The sequence below is a fragment of the Kogia breviceps genome, chromosome 2 (genome assembly GCF_026419965.1).
Source record: "Kogia breviceps isolate mKogBre1 chromosome 2, mKogBre1 haplotype 1, whole genome shotgun sequence".
Lineage (NCBI taxonomy): Eukaryota > Metazoa > Chordata > Mammalia > Artiodactyla > Physeteridae > Kogia > Kogia breviceps.
This window is the reverse complement of record NC_081311.1, coordinates 168,168,149-168,183,017: the sequence shown is the minus strand read 5'-3', so window position 1 is coordinate 168,183,017 and position 14,869 is coordinate 168,168,149. Positions and strand designations below refer to the sequence as shown.

Genomic DNA, 14,869 nt, shown 5'->3' with positions numbered 1-14,869 from the left:
AGGGTGTGTTCCCTTCCAAATGATTATTAGCAATCTTACAACTCTTCTGTGAAGTGCCTTTTCAAGTATGTTCCCCATTATTCTGTTGTATTGTCTGCCTTTTTCTTATTAGTTTGTATAAATTTGTGTATACATTCTAGTTATAGGCCCTTTGTCAATTATACTAAACATGTTGCAAAAATCAGTCAATGGCCTATGTTTTCACTTTCTTAATGGTGTCTTTTTGATAAGTAGAAGTTATTAAATTTAATGTAGTTTAATGTATTAAACTTTCTTTGTGCTCTGTTTTAAAAATCTTCTACTCCAATGTCATGGAAATATTCTCCTATATTATCTTCTAATTGTTTTTCTTTTCACATTGAGATCTACAAATTCACCTGTGACTGATTTTGTGTGTGTGTACTGTGAGGTACAAGTCAGGTCTCTTTTCCTCTCTTTTTTCCTTTTGTTCTTTTCTTTTTTCTTCTCTCCCTCTCTTCCTCCTTCCCTGCTTCCCTCCTTCTTTTCTTCCTTCCTTCCTTCCTTCCTTCTTGCTTTTGTGTGGAGATTTCTACTTAACCCAGTTGAGAGTGTTTTTGACCCACTATTCTGTGGTTCCATTCTTGTCACAAGTGAAGTGTCTGTAAATGTGTGCGTCTGTTTCCAGACTCTCTAATCAGTTTCTTTGGTGCATTTGTCTATCCTTGTGCTAATGCCATTGGAGATTAAGAAATAATATCTTTATTTCTTTAATTTTTAAGTATGTCATCCTGTTTTTCTTCTTTGAGATAATCTTGGAAAAGCTCATCAGTTTCCATAGGAAGACTTGTTGGGACTTTGATTTTGAGTGCATGAAACTATAGCTCAGTTTGAGGAAATGAATTATATATATTTATATAGTATACTTATATATAGTATAAACTTATATAATATTATATAATATAAATATAAAATAATATATTTAATATTTATATGTAAGTATGTATACTTATTTACATATAAGCATGTATACTTAAGTATAATATACTTATGTGTAGTATATAAATATGGCATAATATAAACTGTGCCTTGCTTCTTTATGTTTTTACACTTATTTATTTTGTCTAGGCTCCTCTCCCCCTAGTTCTTAATATTTTACTTCTTCAGAACCACTTGAAGTATCCTCTCCTTCCCTAACACTCTTTCTCCTCACTCCCCGTATTTGCCCTGTGTTTAAGAGATAGTTTGTAGGCATCCTGACTGGGGCTTGGTACTGGAATATTAACCTTTGTTCCTCTTTTGCTCCAGAGTTGTGATCGTTAGTATTTTCAGAAAAGTGTACAGCCAAATAGGGATCTAAGTATATCAGCTTTATCCAAGGCTTTCTGGTGATGAGTCAATACTGAAAACTATTACGGAATTCTTACCTCCATCTCATATTGAAGGCAGTGGAGCTATCAAATGGAGAAAGTGAACCTCCTTCATTCTGAGCAGACTGTGCTGAGGTGTGCATACACATAGGAACTGGCAGCTTAAAGCCTCCAGAAAGACAGATTTAGAAAAGCGAGGTATTGGCATCTAGATGTGACTTTTTAGCAGTATTCTCCAAATTTCTTTGATTGCACAATCTATCAATAAAAAACATATGAACATTTATCACCAGTGTTTTATATATTTATTTATATATTACATAAATGTACTTCAATTGATTTAATAAATTCTATAATATACAAAAATTAAAAATGATAAATAAGCAATACTTCTAAAAACGATTTTAATTATATTTTGTTTATTAGTGGTACAAAACTCAGTAAGCATCACTGTTTTTGAAAAGCATGATTTTTTTAATTTTTAAATTTTATTTTATTTAGAAAAGCAGGATTTAGTACTTTGTGATGTTGTGATTTGAAGGTCTGGTTCTAAGGCAAATTTATTGCAGTATTTGGTTTTTAATGCTGTTATATTTGAAAAAGGTACCTTTAAAGATTTGAAATTCCAAATGGAAGAGATGCATCTTGGTTGAGCCTAGTAAATCACAGTACTTATTTTTCATTTCTATTATGTTATTCAAAGCTTTTAGCTCACAGTTTTTGAGTAAAATGTTACTTCTCTGATTAATTAGTTCCGGTAAACTCTTTGGAAGGCATTGCATTTTTTTTATATTTAAAAGGAAAAATGGTCTGTTAACCTGCTGAAACTCTTCATTTGTGAGATTTTTAAACAAATAAGAAATGTGTTTCTAAGTTTTTAAAGTGTGATACTGTGAGTTTCTAGGGTACTCATAGCACATTTGCACACATATAAAATTACATTAGAAGGAGATATTTCCAATAGTTTTTAAGATGTTCTTAACTTGAGTTTATTTCAAAAAGATAGTTATTTTCACACTCATTAAAATGTCACAACCTTACTCTGAAAGGACAGAGAAGTATATATTTTAAAATATTTGCTAGTTTATATACTACTGACAGTCATCACAGAAAAGTTTAGCAAATTGCAACATTTATCTTTTTGTAAAACCAAACTGCATGATGCATCTTTATGTTTGCCAACTTTTTTTTTTTTTGGCGCTATGTGGGCCTCTCACTGTTGTGGCCTCTCCCATTGCGGAGCACAGGCTCTGGACACGCAAGCTCAGCGGCCATGGCTCACGGGCCCAGCCGCTCCGCGGCATGTGGGATCCTCCCAGACCGGGGCACGAACCTGTGTCCCCTGCATTGGCAGGCGGACTCTCAACCACTGCGCCACCAGGGAAGCCCTGCCAACTTTTTAAAATGCTTTGCCATGAAATTTCTTGCGATCAGTTCTCATCTATTTGCAAAGCAGACTAAATATTCTACTATTCAAGGTAATGTAATTGGTTAACCCACTTAACTAGCAAATGCAATACCCTGAAAGCATAAGGGCACTGTTATGAACCCCTCTGAGTGTGAAACTCACACTTTTACTCAGAATATTTGTCTACTGCTTATAGTCGTCTCTATGTGCTTACTTTCTTATTTGTTAAAGAAGTTGGAAAATTCTAATATTTTCTCCTGCTACTCTAGAGAATAATCCTTGGTCCCTGCTGTGAATGGTCTTGTTTCATGGGGTCAGAGAACCGCAGAGTGTGAAAAGGAGTCATTGCTCCTGAGCTTGGGCAGGGAAAAAGATGATTTAAAACATCTCTTTTAGACTTAAGAATTCCGTGCACCTGTAGCTTGTACAATGAATGGCAGTGTCTGACCAATCGAACAAATCATTCTTTTTCCATGTATAAGATCTGTGAAGAGAATGAGTAAAGATAAAACTCTGTCTTCTCAGCATTTGTTTTTCTTATAGTTACACTGTCATTGTTTTGTTACCTGTCTTCAACACCAGCCTGAACTTCTGAAGGGCAGGAATGTCTCAAGCTGGAATCAGCGAAGTGCCAGGCATATAGTACTGCCAGCACATTAGTGAATGTTAATTGATGTAAGGATTGTGAGCTTGCCATTAGTGCTAGGAGTGGCAGCATCCTAGGAAAAGGTAATCATGTAGGCTAGTAGGTTTTCAAAGAAACTTTGGAATGGGGGAGAGTGGGCCAGAAAGGCCATTGGGGAGGAAGTGCAGAGCAATGTGAGTGAATGTTCAGACTTTAAAATAGAAGTGCCACGAGGAACTTCTGCTTTTGGGGGCCAAAAGCAGCAGAGAGGAAAGGCATAGTGGAATTAACTGAAATTAAAATTCTCTGCAGGTTCAGGAGAAATTCTAGATGGTATCAGAGGCTTTATGAGACTAGCCTTTAGAAGTTTTGTTCAAGGTTCTAATAGAATTTTGGCAAAGCGTTGTTTTGTTTATGCTGCTGCCATTGAAGAGAGCTCTGCTCATATGACGAAGGAAAAGTAAAAAGGTAAGAAAACGAGGGATTGTTAAGTATAAAATACCAGGTTGTTAAGGATAAATTGAGTATTAGTATTCTAAAGGATTTTTCCCCAATTATTTTGTATTTATTAAAATGCATATTCAAAGTAGACTTCCATAATAAGATCATTAAAACATTAGAAAATATGAGGTTCCTATTAAATACACATACACTGTCCACAGATTGATATCTTTGCAACAATTGTTGTTTTGTATTTGCAACAATACAAAAAATACAACAATTTTTGTACAGTAATTGTCATTCAGTTAGCTTAACCTATGATTTAATAATATATAATAAAAAAAAACACATTAAGCCAGTCAGGTGTAGCAATAACAAAATGATCCAAGATGTATAAAACAAATGTTTTCAGTACACTGAAAGTATTTGTTTTGTACTTTAAAACAAAATTTTCAACATAATAAGGATTTATTACATACTATAAAAATTTAAAAAAACAAACAAAAAAACCAGCCAAACAAACAAACAAAAAAGGGCTTCCCTGGTGGTGCAGTGGTTAAGAATCCGCCTGCCGATGCAGGGGACGCAGGTTCGTGCCCCGGTCCGGGAAGATCCCACATGCCGCGGAGCAGCTGGGCCCGTGAGCCATGGCCGCTGAGCCTGCGTGTCCGGAGCCTGTGCTCCGCAAAGGGAGAGACCACAACAGTGAGAGGCCCGTGTACCACAAAAAAAAAAAAAAAATTAAACAAGTGATTCTTGAAAGACACATAACGACAAAGATTCCTGGGAAATTATTGTTTATAAATAAGGCCATGTTGATTCAAGTTCAGCGAAGGTTGGGAATAAATATAATTCTCCTTTTCAGGTTAGATTTTTAATAAGACGTTTTGTTCACTATTCCCCTCACCCTTCCTCTCCTTTCCCCTCCCATCCCTTTCTCTTTACTTTACTATACAAATCTATATTAAAATGTCTTGTAATTTTTAAACGCTAACCATTATGTGTTGTGACCAGAGCCCTTAAGAACAAAGTTAATTATTAGCCCAGAAATATTAGTTAGTAGGGTTACTCTGGATGAAATCACACAACCAAAAGCCAAAAGCCATCTGTTCATTACTCCTTTCCACTGTACCTACTATTCCAAAGGATTAAATTCCAGTTCCTTCAGTGGCTGATAACTGAAGGAATATTGGAATAATTTGCAAGCAAGATTACTGCCATTTGTGGGATACCGGACCTAGTCCACATTAGATTAAGACCATCATTTTTAGTTAACAAGGAGAACTCATTGTTTTTGCTATTATATACTTCTCTCCTCTCTCATAATTCCCTTAATTATTTTATATTTAATTGTACACATTTTGTTTCTCTGCTAACTTAATGATAAACTTAGTGAGGGTAGAGATGAGTTTTCAAGTCATAGAATATAAGTTATAAAATATATAATACCTGATACTAGATGCTCATAAAATTTTTGTTGACATATAATATCTTTTCTAATTATATTTTTCTCTGCCTTATAAAGTCTTAATTTATTTACATTGTAGATGCTGAGAAAAACTCTTAAAGGGTCTGAAAGTAAAGAACTACAAGTAACACCTGAGGCACCAACTTTGGTGCCATTTGGGGATGTGGTATGTATGACTAAACCTCAGTAAACCTGTACAAATTATTTTTTATTTCATATGAAAACTATTTAATGTCAAAAAGCATGTGTAGAAAATGGTCCTCTCTGATAAACATATTCATGCATTTTTCATTTTTATGAGTCAGAAAAGCATTCTAATAATCACTGAAATTATGGAAAACATCCTGATTCACAGAAAAAATTTCTCTGCTAGGGATTCCCAAATGCTAGTTACATCAGAATTACCTGGGATACTTTTTAAAAACATTGATTCTTGGGCCCCACTTAAGATCCACTAACTGAGAAACTGAGAATAGGGTCTAGGAACCAGTATTTTTGTTAAACCCTTCAGATAATTATATTTTTGTCAGATTTAGGGACCTTTGAGTGATAATGGATCCCACATCTCTCCCTCATCCAAAAAAATAATAAACCATAGAAACAAAACCAAACATACTCATCAATCATACACATACACACACACAGGTGGGACCTAATATCTAGGCTGAGAACCAGAAAAGTCTGTTTTCTCTTTTGGGTGCTATAGAGAGAGTATAGGCTCTGAAGATCTATGTATGTTTAGAACTATCAAATATTGTGGTATTCTTTCACAGTTACCTTTATTTTCTAAACACTATTAAAAGAATTAGTGGCTGTGAAATGAGAGTTTCTCTTGTGTCTCTTCTCTAGTTCCTATTGTGTACTAATACATTTTCTTGATTAAAAAATATATGGTGAATTTAACACCACCTTTTTAGGGGGAAAATAAGAATAATATACTTTTTTTTTTTTTTTTTTGCCGTGCACGGGCCTCTCACTGTTGTGGCCTCTCCCGTTGTGGAGCACAGGCTCTGGACGCGCAGGCGCAGCCGCCATGGCTCACGGGCCTAGCTGCTCTGTGGCATGTGGGATCTTCCCGGACTGGGGCACGAATCCGTGTCCCCTGCATCGGCAGGTGGACTCTCAACCACTGCGCCACCGGGGAAGCCCCTACATTTTTGTCTTTACAGAATGACCATGGTGTACCTTACTCGTAAAATTATGTAACACTTTTTTCCCTCTATCATAATCAAAGTTGAAGTATAAGCCTTCACTGTCTGACGCTAAACTTAGAAAAGATTCTTTGAAATCACTTTTGGCCATAAAGTATTATGCATGTCACTATGTTGACATACTAATTTCTGTAATCCATACTCTTGAATATGACTTCTGCTCTCTTTAGAATTCACATTTTGAAGAATCTTTTTATTTCTCCTACAGTTCCTAACCTTATAGTTCATATTTTCCTTATTTGAATTGCATATTGCTAGACATCAAAAAGCTTCTCTTAAGGTTTAGCTGGAAGTTTTGACAGAGAGATGTTTGGCATGTGACTGATGGCTCCTCCCAGTGTGCAATTCAGCCACATCACCTTCTCTTTGAATGTTCTGTGATTTGGCAAAGTTGGTGCATGTGTAGGCCATGATAACTACATCGCAACCCACTACTCTTATTTCTAATAATCATACCCCATTTTCAGAAAAAAGTGAAAAAGATGTCTTAAAATTGAGCACATAAAGTACTTTTGTGAACAGCTATGGTTGCTTTCCTGTTTTAAGTGCATATTTGAGAGTGTTTCGGGGGTCAAGGTGATGACAGGATTATTGCTTTGGGTCACAGATGGGTCTCACGATCTGTGGCAACATTTGTTATCTGCAACCTGTGAATGGTCATCATTATGGTTTTTGTTTTGAATTTTTTGTTTGTTTGTTTGTTTTCGGCTGCGTTGGGTCTTCATAGCTGTGCATGGGCTTTCTCTAGTTGCAGCGAGCAGGGGCTACTTCTCGTTGCGGTGTGCGGGCTTCTTATTGTGGTAGCTTTTCTTGTTGCGGAGCACAGGCTTCAGTAGTTGCATCATGCAGGCTCAGTAGTTGTGGCACGCAGGCCCTAGAGCATGCGAGCTTCAGTAGTTGCAGTGCAAGGGCTCAGTAGTTGTGGCTTGCGGGCTCTAGAGTGCAGGCTCAGTAGTTGTGGCATGTGGGCTTAGTTGCTCCGTGGCATGTGGGATCTTCCCAGACCAGGGATCAAACCCATGTCCCCTGCATTGGCAGGTGAATTCTTAACCACTGCGCCACCAGAAAAGTCCCATCATTATGGTTTTGAATGTTAAATCTTTTTCTATACTTGAATAGAAATTTATTCTCTTTTTTATATTATATGGATCTCTTATGTAAAAAGTAGTCTTTTAATTAAATATTGAGTGCTAAGTTCTTTTTCTGCATTGTTCTAAAACCAAATCCTTAAAATTACTTACGCTATATTTAAAACTACTATTGGGCCATTTATTTTGTTTCACAGATATTTAATATAATATTGCTCTTGTTTTTACTTGGTTTTTAAGACCAAACGTGGCTGAATTAAGATCAAATGGCTTACATTTGACTAATACTGCATATTAGTATTCAAGTATTCCTGTATTAATTTTGTACTTGATTTTTATGGTTAAACACAAGATACAATTTTTCTTAACATTTGGAAACACTTCGTACAAGAGAGAATGAATATTTCACAGCCCTTGTCATATTATAGTCAGTGAATGATTGTTGAATGAATAAAGTAGTTTTAGGATACTGGATAAAAAAGCTTATCTGAAGCAAGGCATATTTCTTATTATATGCAAGATGCTATGTTGTATCAGTTCTCACCTAATGTAAAATCAAAATGATGCAAAGAGTGATAGTTGGATTGAAGTTAATAAATGAACCATTTTTTCTTTGTATTCTTGTTTGTTTTAAGTTTACTTTGAACAAATCGCCTATTTTTCTGCTTTCTGGTGTTTTCTGTAACTAAGTATTTCTAATAAGAAAAAATATTTCTAATGAGAAAAACTAACAAAGTGAAACTTTAAAAACAATGTAGTTTGGTGAGAGTAAAATGGAAGAAAAGTTAACTTTTAAAAATTAATTCGCGTGTTTTTATTTTGATTGTTATAGGTTGGCTGCCTAGCCATTCATGTAAAGAACTGCAAACATTTTACGCCTAAGAGTATCCTTTCTTTTGATTTAAGAACCATACTGTGATCATATATCACTGTTTCTGTTATATATTGCTGCCTTACAAAACACTCTAAGACTCAGTGGCTTAAAACATTAACCATTTTATTACCAATCACTATCTGTACGTTCACTAGGTGGTTCTTCTGCTTCACATTATCCCAGCTGGGGCTGCAGTTCAAAAGGGCTGGGATACCTAAAATGGCTCATTTACATGTCTGGTGCCTTAGTGAGAATGCCTGAAAAGACTGGACTTAGCTGAGATGCTGAAAGGGTTAGACCTTTCTTTCCATGTAGTCCTAGGGTCTTGTCTTTCATCATTAAACTTTTTTTTCCTCATTAATTTTGACTTTAAAATATTACATTAAAATATTGATTACTGAAGTTTTGGGTGTCCACTTAAATTTTGTACCCTGGGTAGTGCCACCCTATCTTAGTCTCAGCCCTGGTCACGTCAGTTGCATGTTAAAGTAGTCACAGGACCAGTTCAGATTCAAGAGCAGAGGAAAATAAACTCCACTTTTTGATGTGGAGAGTGACAAAAGATTTTTAGCTATCTGTAATCCACCTCGATCATCATGTAAGTTAAAGAAAATATACATATCTTCTTGGATGATAATACTAATTTATTTCTAATTAATAACTATGCTTCTCAAACATTGTTTAAAGGGTTTATTTTTCTTGGTGCCTTTAAATAAGCTGAATGCTTATTATTAGATCTGTTATGGCATGAAACCAGTCTCATTATGAAGACTTGATGTTTCTTTTGTATATAAAGTGAACTATTGAAGAGAATTCTAAATAGAGTTTTGAAGATAGTTAAATCATAAAACGAAATCGTTTTAATTCATGGAGTGCTATGAAAGATAAAAATACAGACTAATATAGTATAAGTGAAGTATATAGTGAAGTGAATTACAAAGTAGAATGCTGCTTTAAACTTTGTTGTCCTAAAATTAAGATTAAATTACTCTGAAGTGACATATTTTTTGAAGTTTTAAATTTCTATGTAATTATGCTTAGAAAAAAATTTTCAAGTATGTATTGGAAATGTTTAGTCACCTTAAAAATAATATATAGGAAAAATTGCAAAATAATTATAAGGGAAATGTGAGGATAAAAATATGAGAAGTAATCTAAGGAAGAATCAACCTTCTTTTCCTACTTATATTGTACACGTACCACTGATGGGCAAAAATACTATTTTAAAAGACTTTCCTTATTGTTTAATATGCTCTATAATTTCTTTCTTTATTTGATTGATTCTTAGGTTTTGGCCTTAATTGTTTAATGGACTAATTTTACAATGTGTTAGTGTTCACTTACAGCAAAATTTGCTTCCTAAATATGTATTTTCAGTCGGTTTACAGCATTACAGTAATTTGTTCATTCGCATCTCTATTAACAACGTGGTGAAATGTACAAAAAAGTGTAGCTTACTACCCCCAAACAATGAAGAGGACACTGTAGTTACATTTGATGAAGTGAAATATTTTTCTGTACAGGTAATGTTAAATTTCTCTTCTAAATAAAAGAATGCATTTTTATAGTTTCAAACGTTCTACACTAATAATGTCTTTTTTCCCCAGGGCACAGGAAAGAAACAAAAGCAATGTTCTTTTATTTGATAATTTACAGTATTTTATTTCTGTATTATAGGCTATATTGATGTTTTTACAGTTTACTGTGGAATACATAATCATGGTGTTCTCTGAGATCTTGCTGTCGGTGATTCTGAGTGTTTATCACACATGGATGCATTTTTCTCTGTCGTAGTCTTCCCCCCCCATTTGTCCTCTTACACCTGCCTTAGTCAGCATGGGCTACTGTAACAAATTACCATAGACTGGGTGGCTTAAACAACAAACCTTTATTTCTCACCTTTCTGGAAGGTGAGAAGTTCCTTATAAGGACAGTAATCAGATTCATGAGGGCTCCATTCTCATGACCTAGTGACCTCCCAAACACACCACCTACAAATACCATCACATTGAAGATTTAGGCTTCAACATATGAATTTTGATGGGACACAAACGTTCAGTGCATAGAACACCTTATTTTTTTCATCTCCTTCTCCTTTCCCTCTCTCCTTTCTTCTTATATAGACTCTCTCATTACTTTCGCATGGATTAGCTTATTTAGTCTTTATAACCCTTCAAAATATATATATATACTCTTATTGTCATCTTTATTTTGCAGATGAGGAAACAGATACTGTAAGGTTTAAAGAACTTTCTTAAGGTCATAGAACTAGTAATTGGTGGAGCTGAGAATGCGGTCAGTCTGGCTTCAGACTGGCTTCATTAAACCACCTCTCACACCAGAGCTTGCTATGCTGAGTTTGCTTATGTTTACAGTTAAGCTTCTTAGAATCTAAAATGTATCTCAGAGTTGTCTTTAAAATGAGTGACACTATTTCATTTAGCTGTAGGATTCCTTGATTAGTCCAGTTGTTTCCTGATAGTTTTATTACATTAGTTGAATTTTAGTGAAATTGTAAAACATTTCCTCTATACCATATATACGTATATATATATTTTTTCAGACTTCATTTTGCTTAACTGTTGAGTATTGAAGACAGTTCTTTAAACATAGTTTTTAAAAAAAGCATTGTTTTGCTAGAGGCAATCCATATTATTTCTTTTAGTTTGCCAGTAATTTTCCTAGATGTCATTGCCAAGTTTTCAATAATTTTGTGTCTATATATGTCCATTTAAATAAAACTTGAAATTAATACTGGAAGACAATATAAATTAATAGGGTGATTTTTGGCATAATCAAAATATTTTTCCTATATTTATTTTAATAGGAGCTATTAGTTTGAGTATAATAAGAGGAGAGTTTTAGTGGAACTCTAATGGAAAGTTTGGGAATGATCTAGTAATATTTACATAGAAAATTGTACAGGCAAGCAAAGAAACATAAAAAAAGCAAGATACATATTAACTCCAGGGAAATTAAAAAATGATACAGGGCAAGAAATATGATTGTTGTAAGTATAGTATTAAACCCTGAAAAATAGTTACATATACATAATAATATAAACACTAAGTATTATTCTAACAAAAAAATGTTATATAATATATTGGAGGACTGAGGGGAAAAGAAACGTGAAAATTGTGGGAGGAGGATGTTGAGAGTGAATATTTTTCTTCCACAATAAGCAGTCAGTAGATAATATATACATGACTTCAATGTTCATGGTAGCATTATTTACAGTAGCCAAGATATGGAAGCAACCTAAATGTCCATCAACAGATGAATGGATAAAGTAGATATATATACATACATACATATATACATGTACATACACACAATGGAATACTGCTCAGCCATAAAAAAGAATGAAATTTTACCATTTGCAGCAACATGGATGGACTTGGAGGGCATTATGCTAAGTGAAATAAGTCAGGATAGACAAATACTGTATGATATCACTTATATGTGAGATCTAAAAAATACAACAAACTAGTGAATATGACAAAAAAGAAGAAGACTCATAGATACAGAGAACCAACTAGTGGTTACCAGTGGGGAGAGGGAAAGGGGAGGGGCAAAATAGGGATGGGGAATTAAGAGGTACAAACTATTAAGTATAAAACAAGCTACAGGGATATATTGTACAACATGGGGAATATAAAAAATATTTTATAATTATAAATGGAGTATAACCTTTAAAAACTGTGAATCACTATATTGTACACCTGTACTTTATATAATATTATGCATCAACTATACTTCAGTTAAAAATATAGATAGGGGGGCTTCCCTGGTGGCGCAGTGGTTGAGAGCCCACCTGCGGATGCAGGGGATATGGGTTTGTGCCCCGGTCTGGGAGGATCCCACATGCCACAGAGTGGCTGGGCCCATGACCCATGGCCGCTGGGCCTGTGCTTTTCCGGAGCCTGTGCTCTGCAACGGGAGAGGCCACAACAGTGAGAGGCCCACGTACCGCTAAAAAAAAAAAAAAAAAAAAAAAAAAAAAGTATCTAAAAACTAAAAAGAAAAAAAAGTAATTAGTAACATGATTTTATGCCAAAAACCAGAGAAATACCTTAAAAAGGTTGAAAGGTGACTTCTGAAGAGTGAAAATTAGGTAGTGGGTTGGGTAGTGTACTAAATTATACCTGGGATTGAATTTATGGAGGTATGACTGAATGACGACATAGAGAGGGTAATGCCATTGAAAGAAGAATTTATTATTTATGTTTCTTGAGAAAAAGGGACACACCACACCACACCACACAAGGCCCCAGGGGAAGTTTCAGGGTGGTCAGGAGGCAGAAGACAGAAGCAAGGGGAGAGCCCAAGCCAAAGCCTTTATTGGGGTTTCCTTGAGAAAGGTAGTGCAGGGGGAATTCAACAGTTTAGAATTGACTCATCTGAATAATTCCAGCAGGCTTTGGGCTGTAGTATAGTCTCTAGTTGCCTGGTACCTGGCCCTGGGATGATTTAGGGCAGGGGAAATATTGGTTCCATGTGAGAGATAAGGAGGTGGTTAGGGCTATAGACTTGAGATTTGTTAGTTAGCCTATGAAAGATGTGCTACTATCAAGCCAAGCCCTTTGCTATCTCTAGGATCTGGCTAGCCTGGGGAGGGAAACTATTCTCTCCCTGGCCAGCAAGCTTTTCAAGATGTTGAAACATCATAAAATATAGGGGAAAAGTGGTTAATACTAGTGGGAGAAAAAACATTTCTTTGATTTAGCCATTGTAAAACTGTTTGATTTTTAAACTATGTACTACCTAACTAGGATAAAATAAAATTATACTGTATATACTCTAGGACTTTAATTTGCTAAAGCTTACAAAGTAGATCTAGGTTAAAAATAAAAACATACAAACCAAAAAATAAAAAGGAATAACAAGTAGATTTAGCCTAGTTTAATTGTTCTTGAAAGTTGTTGGGTAAGTGATGTTAAAACAAAACTCATATCAAAGAATGAATAGTAGAGGATTTCTGTTCTGGCCATGCTGGAGCAGCTGATATTAGATTTACTCTTCTCTTCTAAACAACCCTAAAACTAGTAAAATATATGAAGCAACTATTTTTGGTATTTGACAATGGGAATTTGGAGGGCTGCAGTCCTTAAGAGAAAGGAAGCGCAAGAAGTGAGCTCGACGTTTACAATAGCTTTCTGTCTGGCAGCAAATCTGGCACAGAGAAGTGAAACCCAAGCAGAAAGTAACAGTCTTTCTGGGTGGAGGAAGCAGAGGCTGAGCAGAGGAAACACATGAGTTTTGGGCTACTAAGGTGGCTGGAATTTGTAAAGCAGGGTACTAGAGAGGAGGGAGCAGCAGATAAGGAGCCCTAGAAATCTGTGTAGGTTTTCCACTCAGGTTCTTGGCTGGATCCTAAAGTGTGCATGTGCAAGGGGAGTTTGTAGGAGAAATTACAGAGAACAAGTGCTAGAGAGCTGAGAGCTGAATAGAGATTTCAGAAGTCACAAATTCAGAGTCATTGGCGTCTGATGCAGCTAAAGTGGAGAGACCTTGTTTCACATTCTCAGCATTCACTTGAGATCCTAGAAAGGCCAGGTCTTAGGAATAAGGATAATGTCCTAAGAGTAGGGTTAAACCTACTAAGACTAAGGACAAAAACTGAAACAGACCTATCCTCAAACTTTTTCATAGAATCAAGATGATCTTCCAGTAGTTGATTGCCTTCCAGAAAAGAACTCAGTAGTTCTTAGAGGAAGATATAAAAAACCAGAGTCTCTATTACATATCCTTCACAATGCCTATCATATAATAAAAAATTGCTATTCATGGGGAAATAAAAACGGACAATAGGGGTAAACCCACGGGTGACCCAAATGTTTGAATCTGCAGACTGGAATGTTATAACTATCATAAATGTGTCAAAGTGGAAAAGGAGGACAAAATGGATGATCACAATGGGAATTTTGAAGAGAATGGAAACTAAAAACAACCAAATGGAGATTCTAGATATGAAAAATATAATATTGACATGAAAAATTCATTTGAAATGTTTCACAGCATTCTGAACAGAATAGAAGAATATGTTAACTGAAAGACAAGTCAATAGAAATCATTCAAATTGAGGCTCAGAGAGAAAAAAGATTGAAAAATGGAAGAGACCAGTGGGCAATATCACTCAATTTATAGATGTGTAATTACATGCCAGAAGGAAAGAAGAGGAAGTATTTAGAGTATTTAATATTTTAGAATTTTCTCTGCTAAGCATTTTCCAAAGTCAATGAAAGACATCAATCTATAGATTCAAGAAACTCAGTGAACCTCAAGCAGAATAAGTACAAAGATGATCACACCAAAATACATCATAGTCAAACTGCTAAAAAGAAAAATAAAAAGAAATTCTTAAAGGTAGCCGGAGGGAAAAAACACATGACATTTAAGTGAACAACAGTAAGAATAACAGCATAC

The 14,869-nt window shown here is 35.2% G+C and overlaps 1 protein-coding gene across 1 annotated transcript in view; it reads left to right on the top strand.

The window, feature by feature from the left end:
• LOC131750663 (cation channel sperm-associated targeting subunit tau-like) overlaps positions 1-14,869 on the top strand; it is a 76,690-nt gene that overhangs the window by 15,502 nt on the left and 46,319 nt on the right. The window contains exons 2-4 of the mRNA XM_059053454.2: positions 5,350-5,436; positions 8,402-8,453; positions 9,821-9,966. Of these exons, the coding sequence (XP_058909437.1) occupies positions 5,350-5,436; positions 8,402-8,453; positions 9,821-9,966 (285 nt within the window). The remainder of the gene's footprint in view (positions 1-5,349; positions 5,437-8,401; positions 8,454-9,820; positions 9,967-14,869) is intronic.